The sequence below is a fragment of the Dendrobates tinctorius genome, unplaced genomic scaffold, assembly GCF_039654945.1.
Source record: "Dendrobates tinctorius isolate UK_male_01 unplaced genomic scaffold, ASM3965494v1 ptg000023l, whole genome shotgun sequence".
NCBI lineage: Eukaryota > Metazoa > Chordata > Amphibia > Anura > Dendrobatidae > Dendrobates > Dendrobates tinctorius.
Genome location: NW_027361691.1, coordinates 12765981 through 12786024, shown reverse-complemented (window position 1 = coordinate 12786024; position 20044 = coordinate 12765981). Strand labels below are relative to the sequence as shown.

The 20044-nt window shown below is 41.0% G+C and overlaps 1 protein-coding gene across 1 annotated transcript in view; it reads right to left on the bottom strand.

Moving 5' to 3' along the window:
- The window catches only part of LOC141084518 (cyclic nucleotide-binding domain-containing protein 2-like), a 346033-nt gene that overhangs the window by 178932 nt on the left and 147057 nt on the right, over positions 1-20044 (bottom strand). Inside the window, exon 7 of the mRNA XM_073569275.1 lies at positions 19367-19529. Coding sequence (XP_073425376.1) covers positions 19367-19529 — 163 coding nt within the window. The remainder of the gene's footprint in view (positions 1-19366; positions 19530-20044) is intronic.

Below are 20044 nucleotides of genomic sequence, written 5' to 3'. Positions count from 1 at the left end.
GAGCCAGTCTCATAGACAGGGGATTATCAAGCACCTAGTACAGTAGAAGAGCCAGTGGTGTCACCTCCTGGCACCAATTGTGGACCCAGGCATTCAGCCCACTGAGTCAGGTACTTAGATGACATGTGCCTGATCATGCTGGTGGTGGTTAGGCTCTTTGTGGTCATGCCCCTGCTGATCTGGGCATGGAACAGGTTGCGAATCACCATTTTTTTGGCCTCAGAATGCTCTTAAAAAGGACCCAGACTGGGGAACACCTAACTCGGACGGAGAAATTTACAAGTGTTGATGCTCTGAGGAACAGTTCCCACCTTCTCCCTTTGATCACCCCACTGTCTCTTACTTTTGGTGCCGCCAATCCCTACCCCTAAGCACTGCTGTCCTTGTTCTGCATTCCAGCTTCCCAGGTTGACTCATCCACCACCTCTTTTTTCATTGCCACACCCTGATGCTCCTGAATTGGTGACTTAACAACAACATGATTTATCATCATCATCAGGTGTCTCATCATCATCTACCTCTGCTCTAAGTTTTGTGGATGACTAAACAGCATGCACTCCTGTCCCTCTTGGAACATGCAGAGTGAGGAGCCACAATCAAGAAATGATGATGTACAAAGCTCCTCGGAGTGTCCTAGTGTGGGACCACTGGTCTCCTGAGAATAAATATGCTGGACCCCCTCCTCCTCCCCTCCCTGGTAAGTTGCTCCATGGTCTTTAGTATGCGGTCCTCTGATTCCAACCAGCATTGGGCTTATCTTTGACCCTCATTGTTAGTGGGCATTGGTAATATTACATTTTGTCACCGCTATTAAGGCGATTCACCCTATAGTTACTGGTGTGGCATCCTGATTGGGGATATGATCTATGGTCCATGGTTTCTACTCACCGGGTTTTCCATCTGGGGGGTGTGAGGTTGATTCATGGGACATATTGTTCAAATTGTTCATGAGCACATCTTTTGCTATCCATTTTGTATTGCTGCTATATATTTAATAAAAATTTGTATTTTTCTACATTGATTTTATTGCGTGCTCCTATGTTTCTCCTCCTATTATTAATATGTTTTGAGCTTGCGCTTAGGGTGTTGGAGCTGGGTTGTCCCTTGTCTCCTTATCACCTTTTATCTATGGGATTTTTGTTGCTAACTCTTGGAACATGCAGAGTGAGGAGCCACAATCAAGAAATGATGATGTACAGAGCTCCTCAGAGTGTCCTAGTGTGGGACCACTGGTCTCCTGAGAATAAATATGGCAGGAAGAAGGAGGATCAGGGTGAGGATTAAGTGATCCAGACTCTTGACTGGTGAGACTGGACTGTGTGGAAGACTGGGTGGTGCTGACAAGCATGCTGATCGCACTGGTCTGACTTCAGAAGTGGTGTCTCATGCCTCCCTCCAAAGTGGCACAGGAAGCTATGTGGTTGAAGCTGAGCATTTTAATTGTGCTTCAGCAACAGGTGCAGTCATTCCTGCCACACGTCTTCGCCATATGCGCTCACCATCAACAACACGTACACTTTCTTGTCCCTTACCACACGCCTTACACATTTTAAAATTGCTAGGTCTCTGGAAACCAAGTATCCTTAATTAATTGAAAATATTTTTTTTAATAAGCCTCTGTAATTTTACACAAAGCAGGTTAAACTGTATACTGTATACTCATACTCACTTGCGAGAGACTCTCACGATTCTCGTGCGAGTCTCTTGCATGAAGACCCGGCACTGCCGTCAGCACTGGGACCGGAGCGTGTGGTTGCATAGAAATACAAGTAGCCACACGCTCCGGTCCCAGTGCCAGGTTTTCAGGTAAGTGACTCGCACGAGAATCGTGTGAGTCTCTCGCAAGTGAGTATGAGCCCTATAAATGACAATAGTCAATTTAAAAAATAAAAAAGGTCACCTGCAGCAGGCAAAGAGGTTTTGTTTTGCATTTTAAACCACTGTAATTTCACACAAAACAGGTTAAATTACTTAAAGTGATGTCTGAGTATCACTGAGCACATTTGCGAGGTCGCAGTGTTTGTGCTAATGTTATTACCAGAAGAGGTCTGGACTCTGCAGTTAGCAGAGTGGTGGTGACTTTTCTGCCCTCTGCGCCTCAGCACTCAGCCCCCCCACTCTAACGTTACAGGGTCTCCACTTCGTGGTTGAGGTGCTGCCGTTCCTTCCACTTCCACAGATTACGGGGGAAAATTCAGCAGGAAGAAATGTCATGAACAGAATTGTTACACCAGTGACTAATATTACAGGACCGCGCTGGTATGAGTGAGCTCCGTACCACGAGCCATTCTGTCACATGTTAGTAAAGGCAGATGGCATACCAGGGGCTGGAGGTTATCCACCAGGGGAGAAAGACCGGATGTTATACATCGGAGGGAGGGGGAGATGAGGGGCCAGATGTTATACACTGAGGAGCGGGGGGCCGGATGTTTTACACTGTGGTGAGAGGCTGGATATTATACACCGGGGAAGAAGGACCGGATGTTGCACACCAGGGGCAAGGACGAGGGGCCAGGTATTATACACCAAGGGGCCTTATGTTTTACACTGGGGGCAATGCAGCCAGATGTTATACATTAGGGCTGGATGTGATACACCAAGGGAAATTGAGGCAGAAATTATTCAACAAAGGCAATGGGGCTGGATGTTATACACCAGAGGCAATGGAGCCGGATGTTATACACTGGAGGCAATAGAGCCGGATGTTATACACCGGAGGCATTGGAGCCGGATGTTATACACCGGAGGCAATGGAGCCAGATGTTATACACCATAGGCAATGGAGCCGGATGTTATATACCGGAGGCAATGGAGCTGGATGTTATACACCAGAGGCAATGGAGCCAGATGTTATACACCGGAGGCAATGGGGATGATGTTATAGAACAGAGGCAATGGATCCGGATGCTATACACCGGAGGCAAAGGAGCCAGATGTTATACACCAGAGGCAATGGGGCCGGATGTTATACACCGGAGGCAAATGGAGCCGGAAGTTATACGCCGGAGGCAATGGAGCCGGATGTTATACACCGGAGGCAATGGGGCCGGATGTTATACACCAGAGGCAATGGAGCCGGATGTTATACACCAGAGGCAATGGGCATGATGTTATAAACTGAAGCCAAAGAGGCCGGATGTTATACAAAAGAGCAAGGTTGCTAGATGTTATACACTGAAAGTAATGGGGCCAGACATTATGCACTTAGGCAAGGGGGTCGGATGTCATACACCAGGGTCAATGGGGCTGGAAGGTTATGCACAAGGGGCAAGAACAACAGAAGGTCAATAGAATTTATTTTCCTATAAGTATATATATATATGCAAAGAGAAAAATAGATGGAGAAATATATAAGGTATAATAGTTATATGACTTTATAAGCCTATGTGACGAAGTTTCGGTTCATAGTCTAAACCTTTCTTTGACTGTAGCATTACACCTTATCTTTGCAGTGCCACTTCCATTTTTGTCTTATTGAAGAGGCTTGGTAATTACCTAGGAGGCTTGGCACCCGGACACCTTATAGGCTGAATCTACTTAATTTTACATTTTTGTAGATAAATAGATAGATTTAAGATTTCCTTTGTTAAATCTCCGTTTAATGGTTCTTACAATTGACTAGGCAGTGTGTGGTGAACCTCCAAGTTATGAGACCATTCTCTAGAGCTAATTAACTAAACCAGTCATTTCTCTAGAAAATGTGATAGAACTACCATACAGCGAGGAAGGCAAAGACAGTTAACACATTAGCATATCTTCTAAAAAGTATGCAAATCTACGGGGGAGAAAATACATGCGAGCTTTCACAGAGGAGACGACGTGCGGCTGCTAACTTCCCTCAAGTTCTCTACTATTACATTGTAATAAGTGCAGAGAAACCCTCGGCTCCAGTTAATTAAGAAGCCCACAGGTATAGGAGTCAGGTGTCACTAATTAGCGAGCATCCTCTCTACAAGGATGTATCATGCATTCTCTTCTCCTCATCATTGCGCTCTTGGAAATTTCTTGAAACTGTGATTCTCCGAGGTCTGAGCTGCCATTTGGGAATCCAGGAAACGGAACTTCCTTTCTTACTGAAAGTTTCGCTAAAAGATTTGAATTAATTAACTTTTAAATCTATTTCTAAGCTTCAATAATTCTGTTCTTGTTCAGTTCTTGGAAAGATTTGCTTTGCCAGGCTTTAAAAGTTCCACATTGGCTCATACACAGTATATAACTTAAAGGGGTTCTCTTACAAATGGCATATACAACCTTTCTACAGGATAAATGATAAATATATGATCACTTGGAGTCTGGCTGCTGAGACTCACACAAATCCTGAGAATGTGGGATCTAAATATGTTAGTAAAGTAGAAGTGAGCATGTGCGACCACTGCTCCCTTCCTGGTCTGTGGACGTGGTGGTTGCACATGCTCCATTCAAAGAGGAGACTTTGGGCACCTACATTTACGGGATTGGTGGGGATCTCCAATTGTCTCATAATTATTATCTCTTCTAAATTTTGTTTAAGGGACAGCCCTAAGATAAGTGAATACAATCTCATTCCTGCAAATAATCCATGTAATGCTATGGGAAATGGGGAAGATTCAAGAAGATTCATGTGTTAGAAGATGTATGAGAACGTTTGATGTGAGAATAGCCTAGGCTACCTCAGAAGACTTGCATTTTGTGAGAATAATCTGCTACTCCAACACATGTTTTACGCTGGGATGTCACTGGTGGTTCCCTTTCTTTTCACTTGGACTGTTGGAAATCCTCAGTCTTATGCACAGACCCAGTAGAACGTTCCAGCAGGTGGACATGGTTCTATATAAAAAGAGTCCAGACCTAGGAGCTTGCTTATATGGCATTTACACTGGACAGGGGGGTGCAGTTATGAGGCCCATAGAGTGGATGAGAATAAAGCTGTAGTGTGAAGTCCACTCGGAGCGTACCCTACAGAAGTGGAGGTGTATATAGAAGGTCATAGAGCAATTAATCCTATGAGTACGAAGGAAAAGGCCCAGTAATTGTGTTCATATCAATGGTGGCCTCTCCATGTTTGCTGAAAGTAACCGCCACCCTCGAGAACAAGTAGAACGTGAGTTCTGAACAACTGATCTGTTTTCTGCACTTATTTAATCAGGAGTTCCCCACATGCTACATATTGTATCACAACTGTTTCCCCCACAAGACACCAACATGATACAGAAGGTCTTTTATGCCCTAATCTCTTGGTACATCCCCTCATGTAATCTCCTTTCCTCAGCCTGTTACCTCCATACATCTCAGTCCTAATCTTCTCTGCTATTCTTTTCACTTCTCCTTCCATTAACATCCCTAAAAAAATAAAAATAATCCCCCAATCCCAGAACTCTACTCTTGCTCAGTTTCTGTTTACCTTTTACTTCATAAATTTGTCATATCTGACACGTAACGTCTGTCCGACAACCTTTTCCGTACCTACATTTCTACCCTATTTTCTGGATACATATCTTGTCCTCTTCATATCATCATATATTCTGTGATTAAGAACTTGTCCCCACCCTACATCTCTGACTTAATCTTCTGATACCTCCTTAAACATAATCTGTGGTCCACAACCTGTGACCTCCACACATTTCTATCCTTATCTCCCTATACTTTACCACAGTAGTCCACAACCTGTTCTCTCCATGCTTCTGTCTATACCTCCCAATACTTCCAATGCATAATCTCCAGTCCACAAATTGTCCCTGCCATACTGTACATCTGTGGCCTAATCTCTGGATACCTGCCTGACATAATCTCTGTCAGCAATTTGAATCCATATATAATATGCAAACAAGGAGAAACAAAGAGTATATGTCGTCAAAAAAAAATTCAAAAGAAAAATATCTATCAAAAAACATTAATTTTAATAAATTACCAACAATTGTACAATGGTTATATAATCTCACAAAATTCAAATGGGCATATTTTCAGGTCATGTGACAAACTCCAAGGGTTAATAAAATGACCAAAGGATACAGGACCAGACTACATTATGACACATGTATCAGTAAAAAGAATCATTAAATGTAGATCATACATCATTCAAAAACCATGTGCCAAGCGATATAGAGAAAGTAAATGAATAAGAATACCAAGTACTAAAACTTCATAGTATGTTTAAATCAATATACCGCTAGTAAACATCTTATACTGGAGTATATGGGCAAATAAACATAAGTTGGTGCTATAGTTAACTCCTATCCACATCATATTATACCTTTACATAAGTGTAACAATATGCATTGTAAGAGAGAATGCGATTAATGAATAATTACCCATAAAGTGTATAAGGGCCCCCTGAGGAAGCGACACCTTGTGTACGCGAAACGCGCGTCAGGGTATTTGTCCTGGGCCCAGACAGGACTTCTTATACACTTTATGGGTAATTATTCATTAATCGCATTCTCTCTTACAATGCATATTGTTACACTTATGTAAAGGTATAATATGATGTGGATAGGAGTTAACTATAGCACCAACTTATGTTTATTTGCCCATATACTCCAGTATAAGATGTTTACTAGCGGTATATTGATTTAAACATACTATGAAGTTTTAGTACTTGGTATTCTTATTCATTTACTTTCTCTATATCGCTTGGCACATGGTTTTTGAATGATGTATGATCTACTTTTAATGATTCTTTTTACTGATACATGTGTCATTATGTAGTCTGGTCCTGTATCCTTTGGTCATTTTATTAACCCTTGGAGTTTGGCACATGACCTGCAAATTTGCCCATTTGAATTTTGTGAGATTATATAACCATTGTACAATTGTTGGTAATTTATTAAAATTAATATTTTTTGATGGATATTTTTCTTTTGAATTTTTTTTGGCAACATATACTCTTTGTTTCTCCTTGTTTGCAGCATATATTGAGTCACCAAATATTATGGGTATTTGAGATTTACTGGTATTCTTGTATCCATATATAATATGTGGCTCCCAATTTGTCCGCACCCTATATCCCAGAACTAATCTCCCATCACCACCCATATATAATCTGTTATCCACAATTTGTCCTCACCATACATCTGTGCCCTAATCTCCTGCTACCATCCCATATATAATCTGTGGTCCACAACCTGACACCTCCACACATCTCACCTGCCCTAATCTCCTGATGCTTTCCCCCATATGATTCATGGTCCACGTGTGTTCCCTCCCATACATCTTTGTCCAAAGACCCACAAATACAAAAGCAGGTGTGGGAAAATGCTGCAAAGAAAAAATTACACGGGGTTATTCTAGATAAATATTTCCTGTTCTTACAGAAAATCCATATGCACATTAGCAGAAACAAACTGACTCCTCTGCTATCTTTTTGTAGTGAAGCTTCTAATGAGCATGTGCAAAGGTCATGGTGAAGGGAGGAGGAGGTGAGCTGTAAAACCCTCATTTGTGAATGGTGGACCTGTTTGATCTATTGTATATAGAGGTGTTATCAGTCATTGTACAAGAGGAGGAGGTGAGCTGTGATATCACATTGTGAATGGTGGGCCTTGTGATATCTAATGTATATAGAGGTGTTAGTAGTCATTGTACAGGAGGAGGAGGTGAGCTGTGACATCACCTATTCTGAATGGTGGATCCTGTGTTATCTACTGTATATAGAGGTGTTATCAGTCATTGTACAGGAGGAGGAGGTGAGCTGTGACATTATTGTGAATGAGGGATCCTGTGTTATCAGTCATTGTGCAGGAGAAGGAGAAGGTGAGCTGTGATATCACTTATTATGAATGGTGGGTCCTGTATTAATTGTTGTGTAGAGGTATGTTACCTGTCATTGTAATCCTACCTACTGTATTCTTATCCTCTCTTGCTGATAGCTTTATCTTCCAAAGGTTGAAAATAAGGGGATCTGCTACCTTAGATCTAATCCTTATAAACAGGGAGGAAATGGTTGAAGAGATAAGAGTGGCTGAGACCCTAGGAGGTAGCGACCATGCTATTTTAGAATTTTGGATAACTAGAGGAGGAAGACCTGTGAAGACTCAGACGTCAAGGTTAGATTTCAGAAAGGCAGATTTTAAGGGACTCAGAAAGAGAATTGGAGGGATCCAATGGCTGGATATCCTTAAGGACAAAAATGTCCAGGAAGGATGGGAAATTGTGAAAAATGAAATTCTCAAAGCCCAATTATTAACAATTCCGAAAAGAGGGAAGAATAGGAAGCATTTAAGGAAACCAGGATGGATGAACACAGAACTTAAGCACATGCTAAAAAGGAAGAAAGAAATTTTTATCAAATGAAAAGAGGGAGGCATATCTAAAGAATATAATGCTGTTGCAGAACCTGCAGGGCACGAATCAGATTAACTAAAGCTGACAATGAATTAAGGCTTGCAAGAGACATCAAAAGCAATAAATAAAGGATTTTGGAGATATGTCAAAAGTAAAAGAAAAGTCATAGACGCTATAGGATTTTTACAGGATGAAAATGATAAAATGGTAAGACAGAATGTTGAGAAGGTCGAACTTTTAAATTCCTTATTTGCATCTCTTTTCTCTCAGAAAGGAAATGTAACATCAACTGATCTTCACTGTCCTATTAAGGGAATAGAAGAATCCAGGATATCTATAAACAGAAAGATAGTGAGGAAACACTTAGCTAACATAAATGAACTCAAGTTTCCAGGTCCAGATGAATTACACCGCAGAGTACTGAGCGAGATAGCAGAAGAAATTTTTGAACCACTCTCCATAATCTTTGAAAATTCTTGGAGAACAGGAGAAGTCCAAGAAGACTGGAGAGGAGCAAATGTTGTTACTATCTTCAAAAAAGGGAAGAAGGTGGACCCAGGCAACTATAGGCCGGTGAGTCTGACTTCTATACCAGGAAAGATCTTTGAAAAAATTATTAAACAACATGTATTTAAGTACCTGGATAAGAATGAAGTAATTAAACAGAGTCAGCATGGGTTTGTAACTAATAAGTCATGTCAGACTAACTTCATTTCCTTCTATGACAGAATCATTGACTGGGTGGATCAGGGAAATGCTGTAGATATAGTATATCTTGACTTCAGCAAAGCATTTGACAAAGTATTTCACACAATCCTTATTGAAAAAATGACAAAGTATAGAATGGACAAGGAAACTGTAAGGTGGATTCATAACTGGCTTAGTGATCGGACCCAAAGAGTGGTCGTAAATGGCTGCACATCCAGTTTGAGGAACGTCTCATGTGGGGTACCACAGGGCTCTGTCCTGGGCCCTGTATTGTTCTACATCAATGATATAGATGAAGGAATTGAGGGTACACTGATTAAATTTGCTGATGACACAAAGTTAGGAGGGATAGCTAATACTAGAGTAAAGAGAGAGAGGATTCAAAAAGATATAAATAAACTGGAACGGTGGGCAGCAACAAACAGAATGGTTTTTAACAGGGAAAAATGCAAAGTACTACATTTGGGCAATAAAAGTGAAAAAGCATATATAGAATGGGAGGAATAGGGCTAAGCAACAGCACATGTGAAAAAGACTTGGGTATACTAATAGAACACAGTCTGAACATGAGTCAACAGTGTGATGCAGCAGCAAAAAAGGCAAATACAATTCTAGGATGTATTAACAGAAGCATACAGTCTAGATCACGTGAAGTCATTATTGCCCTCTACTCCTCTTTGGTCAGACCTCATCTGGAATATTGTGTCCAGTTTTGGGCACCACATTTTAAAAAAGACATCAACAAACTGGAGCAAGTTCAGAGAAGAGCGACCAGAATGGTGACCGGTCTGCAAACCCTGTCTTATGAGGAAAGGTTGCAGGATTTAGGAATGTCTAGCTTGCAAAAGAGAAGACTGAGAGGAGACTTAACGCCTTCACCCCCAAGGGTGGTTTGCACGTTCATGACCGGGCCAATTTTTACAATTCTGACCACTGTCCATTTATGAGGTCATAACTCTGGAACGCTTCCATGGATCCCGTTGATTCTGACATTGTTTTCTCGTGACATATTGTACTTCATGATAGTGGTAAAATTTCTTTCAAATAACTTGCGTTTATTTGTGAAAAAAATGGAAATTTGGCGAAAATTTTGAAAATTTCGCAATTTTACAAATTTGAATTTTTATGCCCTTAAATCACAGAGATACGGCACACAAAAAACTTGATAACTAACATTTCCCACATGTTTACTTTACATCAGCACAATTTTGGAACCAAAATTTTTTTTTGTTAGGAAGCTATAAGGGTTAAAAATTGACCAGCGATTTCTCATTTTTGCAACACCATTTTATTTTTACGGACCACATCACATTTGAAGCCACTTTGAGGGGTCTATATGATAGAAAATACCCAAAAGTGACACCGTTCTAAAAACTGCACCTCTCAAGGTGCTCAAAACCACATACAAGAAGTTTATTAACCCTTTAGGTGCGTCACAGGAATTTTTTTGAATATTTAAAAAAAAATGAACATCTAACTTTTTTTCACAAAAAAAATACTTCAGGTTCAATTTTTTTTATTTTACCAAGGGTAACAGGAGAAATTGTACTGCAAAAGTTATTGTGCAATTTGTCCTGAGTACGCTGATACCTGATATGTGGGGGGGAACCACTGTTTCGGCGCATGGCAGAGCTCAGAATGGAAGGAGCGCCGTTTGACTTTTTGTCAATGCAAAATTGGCTGGAATTCAGATTGGACGCCATGTCACGTTTGGAGAGCCCCTGATGTACCTACACCAGCAAGGTAGAAAAATACTTGAAATAAAACTAATCTACTTTATTCAAAATTAGATTAAATTTAATAGAGGCTCCCATAAGAGGTCACCGAAGAGGGATTTTTTAGATCTAAGCTATCCATTAAGGAACCGCCTAAATCCCCACAGCGGACCAGAGGGCCAGAGGTAATTAATCTGTCCCAACGCCCCCTAACTGAAACTGAGATGTGTGTACTTAGTAAAGGCCTTTCGTTTGTACCAACATCAGACATAGACATTTTTGAAACTGTGAAAGATCTACATCTGTTCGCCCGTAAGCTAAAATGGAAAAAGCATTTCTCTAAACAAGATCAGAGGTTTTCACAAGAGTTGGGTATTTCTGAAGAGTTATTACGAGATGTACGGTTTCTGTTTCACCTGGGAGATGCTGATCCTAACCTTAAAGGTGAGGGTCCATTTACAGATCTAAAGAAAAAGAGTACGGGTATGCCCCCTCCCACAGGTGATGTCAACCCAATTGATATTTTTGTTAATCTTGTTACAAATGATTTGATGAAATCAGGAGATCTTTTAAATTCAAGGTCATATAACTTAGGGAAAGAAGAGATGGAAAGTCTAAAGAGACTTGAAAATGACAGCAGTGTTACTATTAAAAGCTCCGACAAAGGAGGGAACATTGTTATCATGGATACATCTAATTATAAGAATATGTGCCTTTCTATATTAGAGGATAAGTTGAGTTATGAGAAGCTATCATCAAACCCTGTAGTGAGTCTATCTGACGCTCTTAAGACACTAGTTAATGAAGGCCTGGATTCTGAGGTTATTGATAAAAAAGAAAAAGATTTCTTGATTCCCTTGCATCCTACTATGGCGACGTTTTATTGTCTCCCGAAAATCCATAAGGGTATGACCCCTCTAAAAGGTCGACCTATAGTGGCAGGTATCAATAGTGTGACTCAGAATTTGGGAATGTATATAGATCGGATTCTAAGACCATTTGTGATGAATTTGAGCTCGTATATTAGAGATACAGGCGATCTTCTATGCAAATTAGATGGCATATACCTTGAGAAAGACATGATTTTTGGGAGTATAGATGTGGAGGCTTTGTACTCCTCGATACCCCATGAAAAAGGCCTGATGGCCGTGGAATACTATCTTAAGTCCCGAGGACGTTTCTTTGTGAAACATAATGATTTCGTTTTAAAGGCTTTGAAATTCTGCCTTACGAATAATGTCTTTCTCTTTGGGAATAAGTACTTCCACCAGCTCAGGGGCACTGCAATGGGTTGCCCTTGTGCGCCCACTTATGCAAATTTGCTCCTGGGCTGGTGGGAGGAAAAAATTGTGTTCAATGACACGAATTCTCGACATGATAGCGTAGCCCTATGGCTACGCTATATTGATGATATTTTCGTGATTTGGAAAAGTACAGAATCTGAGTTTATTTCCTTTGTAAATGACCTCAATTGCAATGATTTAGGCCTGAGATTTACGTATGAGGTACATACATCAGAAATGAGATTTTTAGATGTGCTTGTCAAAAAGGGAATTGATGGAACCTTAGAAACGAGCAATTATAGGAAACCAACAGCTACTAACTCACTTTTAAGATGGGAGAGTAGTCATCCCCTTCCACAAAAAAGAGGGATACCCAAAGGACAATATTTGAGGTTACGCCGTAATTGCTCGAACCCTCAGAAATTCAAAGAACAAGCTGATATGAGGGAAAGGTTTCAGGAGAGAGGATATCCAGATCATGTTTTAAGGGCCGCCTATGAGGAATCTATAAAAAGAGATCGAAAAGAACTATTAAGGAAAATAGAAAGAAAAGAAGATAAAGAGGTCACACGTTTCATTACTAGGTTTTCGAATGGATCAGTAAAATTTAAAGAAATTTTAGAAAGACATTGGCCAATTCTCAAAATGGATATGGACATAGAGAAAATTTTAGGTTCTAAACCACAAGTGACATACAAAAAGAACAAATCTCTAAAAGATAGACTTATGCACAGTCACTTTAGAGAGACTCAAGCACGTACCTGGCTAGAAGGAGAGGTAAAAGGCTGCTATAGGTGCGGTAACTGTATAGCATGTCAGTCAGTAACACAAGGGAAAACCTTTAGGAGTACGAACAACAACAAAGTTTACACCATCAGACAGTTTATAAATTGTCGTACTACTGGAGTGATTTATAAGGCAACGTGCATATGTGGGATTGAATACATAGGGAAAACAAGAAGGGAATTCAGGAAGAGAATACGCGAACATGTTGGTGATGTGGTGAACCGAAGAGACACAGCTATAGCGAACCACATCAATAGGATACATCAGGGTGATCATAGCAAAATTCAATTTGTTGGGATCGAGAAAGTTCCTTACCCCCATAGAGGGGGAGATTGGGACAAAGCGATCCTCCAAAGGGAATGTAGATGGATTTTCTGGCTGAGAACACTCCAACCAACAGGCCTGAACGACCAACTATCTTTTACGGCTTTTTTGTAATTTACTGACCCATATGCAATGAGATGTGAGCCCCGGAGGACAAGCTCCATTGTGCCCCACGTAAAACCAGATCCCTGTATAGGGGTTAAAGGGTAGTGTGGTTACTCAGGAGGGAATCCAAAGGAGTTATACTTCTCTAATGGGTTATTCCCCCTTTTTTTGTTTGTCTAAATGCGGAGTTAAAACCTTAGAATAAAATAGAAGAAGATAAAGAGAATATATCGAGTCTGATTCAAGTACTGTACATTGTCTTAAGTGATCGCTCGGGATAGTTGAGAGGATTTTTTTAAGGAATACTTAATGGAGTTGAATATTTTTAGTATCCTAAAAGTCCCAAAACTGGATAGTAAATATTGAAATATGCCCAAAATGACTGTGAAACCTATTCTTTTACAAGGGTAAGATTTATGCCCACATGTATACTTGAGGATTGGATAGTGAGCATTTCAGTTACAACTAGTGACTACAATGTGAAGTATTTATATGCCATTTATCATCTGATGGCGGTAGATATTAATCATAACTATATGTGTGTATAGATTGATATTGATCGGCTAAAATTTTTTAAAAAAACACTAAAGCCCCTATGCATCATCGTCCTGTAAAATAATACTAATCCCATTCATTTGACAGATGAGAAAGAACTGTTAAAAGACGTGCATGTTAAGGGGATATAAATTTATAAGTGCTCCCATAAGATAATCCTGTGATAGGAGGGACTTTTGTGCATTTAGAAATTATAGCTTGCAAAGAAGCGGCTGTTTGTGGAGTGCGCAGGCGCGGTATGGGACTGCGTGCATTTAGAAGTTTAAGCCTGCAAAGAAGCAGCTATGGTTTGGAGTGCGCAGGCGCGGTAATTCCCCTGATGCTGATATAATGATGGAAGGGAATAGGCGCCTTGACGTAAGAAAGAGGGTTGGACGTGACATAGAAGAATGCGCATGCGTTAAAGAAAGGTGACGTCAGTGCGTTACTATGCAACCCGATAAATTGAATGAAGGAGAAAAGAGCGCGCACGATCATGTGTTTTATATGGAGGTCGATGTAATCGCATACTATTAATATGCGATGTGAGTAAGTTAGTAAGTGATGTGAAGGAATATATGAGTAACGGGCTTGTCACTATAGTAACATAGAAACAGGAAGTGGTCACGGGCATACACCCGCCCATCTTTATGAGGCGGGAACACACTAAAGAGTGCATGTTATAAAAAGCGGGTAAATGAACAGCCCAGTGATGGCATTTTTCTCATGTAGGCATAACGCTGTACTCAGTACTCCCCTGATGATCTGGTTGGTGAAACGTGTAGGGAGAAGGGAGCGTCACATGGAGGAACCCATGAATGTAAAGATTTGGGTGAGATCTTTCCATGATATACAAGATGACATAAAAAATCTGTAAAGGTGGTGAACTGCATGATCTAAAGAGGAATGTTTAGGTTCACACCCTGGTTTCATAATTACAGACTGTATACTATGCCATTCTTTATTTTTAGGTGATTATTGAAATTAGTCTGTTACTATGAAATTTGTCAAGGATCATTGTTAGTGATGATGATGTATGTTACACAGTAGTGGCACATAAATTTAGAACAATGGATCTGTAAAAGACATTTTTTAGCACCATGAGAGTGTGCTTTTTCAAAAGAAATTTACACTAAGCGGATACTCTGAGGGGGTGTCTATGTATAGTTGGATAACGACACTAAGGGTATACCGGAAAGGTGTTTGAAAGTTTGGTCTTACCGCATCTGACTGAGCGTTTTTTTCTTGTAAGTGTTTGTCTTTTTGTACATGTGCATATTTTATGAATGGACTAAGTCCTTTTTAAATCTAATTTTGAATAAAGTAGATTAGTTTTATTTCCAGTATTTTTCTAGCTTGCTGGTGTAGATATAGTCTTCTAGCTAGTGGATCACTCGCTGTAACCGTCTAGAGCCCCTGATGTACCTAAACAGTGGAAACCCCCTACAAGTGACCCCATTTTGGAAACTAGACCCCCCAAGGAACTTATCTAGATATGTGGTGAGAACTTTTAACCCACAAGGGCTTCACAGAAGTTTATAACGTACAGCGGTACAATTAAAAAAATCATATTTTTTCCACAAAAATGATCTTTTCACCCCAATTTTTATTTTCCCAAGGGTAACAGGACCATAAAAGTTATTGTGCAATTTGTCCTGAGTATGCTGATACCTCACATGTGGGGGTAAACCACTATTTGGGCGCATGGCAGAGCTCGGAAGGGAAGCAGCGCCATTTGACGTTTTTGGCTGGAATTGAGATCGGACACCATGTCGCGATTGGAAAACCCCTGATGTACCAAAACAGTGGAAACCCCCCACAAATGACACCATTTTGGAAACTAGACACCCTAAGGAACTTATCTAGATGTGTGGTGAGCACTTTGAACCCCCAAGGGCTTCACAGAAGTTTATAATGCCCCGGGCATGAAAATAAAAAAATCGTATTTTTTCCACAAACATGATCTTTAGTCACCATTTTTTTTATTTTCCCAAGGGTAACAGGAGAAATTGGACCCCAAAAGTAGTTGTCCAATTTGTCCTGAGTACACTGATACCCCATATGTGGGAGAAAACTATTGTATGGGCACACGTCGGGGCTCGGCAGGGAAGTAGTGACGTTTTGGAATGCAGACTTTGATGGAATGGTCTGCGGGTGTCATGTGCATTTGGAGAGCCCCTGATGTACCTAAACTATTGAAACTCCCCACAAGTGACCCCAATTTGGACACTAGACCCCCCACGGAACTTATCTAGATGTGTGGTGAGCACTTTGAACCCCCAAGGGCTTCACAGAAGTTTATAATTCCAGGGCATGAAAATAAAAAAATCGTATTTTTTCCACAAACATGATCAATTAGTCCCAAATTTTTTTATTTTCCCAAGGGTAACAGGAGAAATTGAATCCAAAAAGTTGTTGTCCAATTTGTCCTGAGTACGCTGAGACCCCATATGTGGGAGAAAACTACTGTATGGACACACGTCGGGGCTCGGAAGGGAAGTAGTGACGTTTTGGAATGCAGACTTTGATGGAATGGTCTGCGGGTGTCATGTTGCCTTTGGAGAGCCCCTAATGTACCTAAACAGTGGAAACCCCCCACAATGACCCCATTTTGGAAACTAGACCCCCTAAGGAACTTATCTAGATGTGTGGTGAGCACTTTGAACCCCCAAGGGCTTCACAGAAGTTTATAATGCCAGGGCATGAAAATAAAAAAATCGTATTTTTTCCACAAACATGATCAATTAGTCCCCAATTTTTTCATTTTCCCAAGGGTAACAGGAGAAATTGGACCCCAAAAGTTGTTGGACACACGTCGGGGCTCGGAAGGGAAGTAGTGACGTTTTGGAATGCAGACTTTGATGGAATGGTCTGCGGGTGTCATGTTGCCTTTGGAGAGCCCCTAATGTACCTAATGTAACTAGACCCCCTAAGGAACTTATCTAGATGTGTGGTGAGCACTTTGAACCCCCAAGTGCTTCACAGAAGTTTATAACGCTCGGAAGTGAAAATAAAAAAATCATTTTTTTCCACAAAAATGATATTTCTGCCCCCAATTTTTTATTTTCCTAACGGTAACAGGAGAAATTGGACCCCAAAAGTTGTTTTTCAATTTGTCCTGAGTAGGCTGATACCCTAACACTGTTTGGGCGCATGGCAGAGCTCGGAAGGGAAGGAGCACCATTTGACTTTTTCAACTCAGAATTGGCTGGAATTGAGATCAGACGCCATGTTGCATTTGGAGAGCACCTGATGTACCCAAAGAGTGGAAACCCCCAATTCTAACTCCAACCCGAACCCCAACACACCCCTAACCCTAATCTCAGCCCTAACCCTAGCCCTAACCCCAACCCTAGCCCTAACCCTAACCCTAGCCCTAACCCTAACCCTAGCCCTGGACCTAACCCTAGCCCTAACCCTAATGGGAAAATGGAAATAAATACATTTTCTTTTAGTTTTATTATTTTTCCCTAACTAAGGGGGTGATAACGGGGGGTTTGATTTACTATTTATGGCGGTTTTTATGTTTGGCTGCTGTCGCACGCTAAAAGACGCTTTTTATTGTAAAAATAGTTTTTGCATCACCACATATTGAGAGCTATAATTTTTCCATATTTTGACCCACCGAGTCATGTGAGGTCTTATTTTTTGCGGGACGAGTTGATGTTTTTATTGGTACCATTTTCGGGCACGTGACTTTTTTGATCGCTTTTTATTCCGATTTTTGGGACGCAGAATGAACAAAACCCAGCGTTTCATGAATTTTTTTTGGGGGGGGTGCGTTTACACCGTTCCGCGTGCTGAAAAATTGATAAGGCGGTTTTATTCTTCGGGTCAGTACGGTTACAGCGATACCTCATTTAGGTCATATTTTTATGTTTTGGTGGTTTTATGCAATGAAAACTATTTTATATAAAAAATAATTATTTTTGCATCGCTTTATTCTGCGAGCTATAACTTTTTTATTTTTTCGTTGATGATGCTGTATCGTGGCTCGTTTTTTGCGGGACAAGATGATGTTTTCAGCGGCACCATGGATATTTATATGCGTCTTTTTGATCACGCGTTATTACACTTTTTGTTTGGCGGTATGATAATAAATCATTATTTTTTGCTTAGTTTTTTATTTTTATTTTTTAAGGGGTTCGCTAAAGGGGTTAACTAATGTGACAGTTTTATAGGGCGGGTCATTATGGATGCGGCGATACCTAATATGTGTACTTTTATTGTTTTTTTGGTTTTTTTTTTCCAAAAAATGGATTTATTGGGGGAATATTTTTTTTTTTTTCTAATTTATTTGGCGATTTTTTTTTAAATTATTTTAACTTTTTTTTTTTTTTTTAACTTTATTACATAGTCCCAGGTGGGACATCACTGTCCTGTGACAGATCGCTGATCTGTCACATCACAGGCACTACTGCAGACTTCCTCATGCCTGCGCTTTGCAGGCACTGAGGAAGCCAGCTCCCTGCAGGCCCCCGTCGCCATCTTGGATTCGGGGGCCTGTAGGGAAAGAGCCCCCGCAGCAGCGCTGCACATTGCGCTGCTGTGGGGGGCTCAGGGAAGCACGGAGGGAGCCCCCTCCCTGCCGATGCTTCCCTTTAACCCCCGGTACACCGCGATCATGTTTGATCGCGATGTGCACGGGGTTAACGTGTCGGGGGCGGTCCGTGACCGCCCCTGACACATTGTGCAGGGTGTCAGCTGTGATCATCAGCTGACACCCGGCCGCGATCAGCGGCGCTCACCACGTGGGCGCCGCTGATCGCGCTAGACGTACTATCCCGTCCATGGGCATAGGGGCCCGGGTCCCATGGACGGGATAGTACGTCTGATGTCAGAAAGGGGTTAATAGCTGTCTACAAATATCTCAAGGGCTGTCACACTGTAGAAGGATCATCTTTATTCTCATTTGCACACAAGGAAAGACTAGAAGCAATGGGATGAAACTGAATGGGAGGAGACAGATTAAATATTAGAAAAAACTTCTTGACAGAGTGATCAATGAGTGGAACAGGCTGCCATGAGAGGTGGTGAGTTCTCCTTCAATGGAAGTCTTCAAATAGAGGCTGGACAGACATCTGTCTGGGATGATTTAGTAAATCCTGCTTTGAGCAGGGGGTTGGACCAGATGGCCCAGGAGGTCCCTTCCAACTCTACCATTCTATGATTCTATGATTCTACCTGTGAAGATATTGAGACTACTGAAAAACCTTTCTGAATGAACAAGAAGCATAAGTCTAAAATAGTCCTGGTGGCCAGTGTGAAAATTGGAAGATTACTACTTTTTTTAGATAAATTGTGATATGAAAAACAATATCGACAAAATTGTTTCAAAAATAACATGATGTAAATAAGGGGTCGATTTCTGAGGATACATTCCCTTTAAACAAAGTTTTCTTGCTGGAGTCTCAGGCCGGGCGTAGGTAGAACGATGGCACCGAGCCCTGCGCTGTGATTTTTGGGTGAAAGTTTTCATTAAAGCTTGATTGATTGATTTTAAATCAGCGCGGAGCCGGCGGATGTTTCCTCAGCGTACAGGACATAAATTGGAATGTATGACTCATTAAAATTTACAAACATCCACTTATCTGCAGAGCGACTTATTCTGGCTCCATCACGCAAACGGCATAATAAACAACGACTACGTACCCCAAAGTACTTCCCTTTCTTTAGGAAGGCCACAGTCTTGGAAAAATGCTCCCCTGTCTTCTTGCTGCTTGACACTTTGGTGACCACAGCCATTCCCGAGAGAATCAAGTAGAAGTTCTGAGCGACGTGACCTTGTCTTATGATGACTCTTCCAGGCCCAAAACTAGAAAGCAAATTAGAGCAATTTCTTAACAATGCGAAGCACATCCGGAGGAGTCAGGGCTGTTAAATAATAGTGGGAGCATTTCATAAATTTTAATTTTGGCAAAGCATGTTAAAGATCTCACGCTCCATTCTAACAACTGTCTGGCACTCGTTCAATAAATAAGAATTAGCAGAAACTTTAAAACTTTCCCTTTTTATCATAACTTTCTTTGATGTGGAGTTTTGCCAATAGCGTCTCGGTTGCTTAGAGTTTCTGACACTCAGGGAATATTTATTTTCAGAGGCTCGTTCGAAATATCTTGAAAATACGTGTTCCATGGGCGCACTGGAAATTATTTACATAGTCGATTTCTCGATGGCCGCACCTTTCACTAAATAGAAATCGAAACCCAACCACCAAAGTTTGCGTTCCTACCTCGCAGCCACATGGTTCTTCCTACGTTAGAGTTGTCAACCCTACTGAGCCAACTATAGGAGTAAGACCACGCGGGGCGGCACTGACAAGGCTGTAGT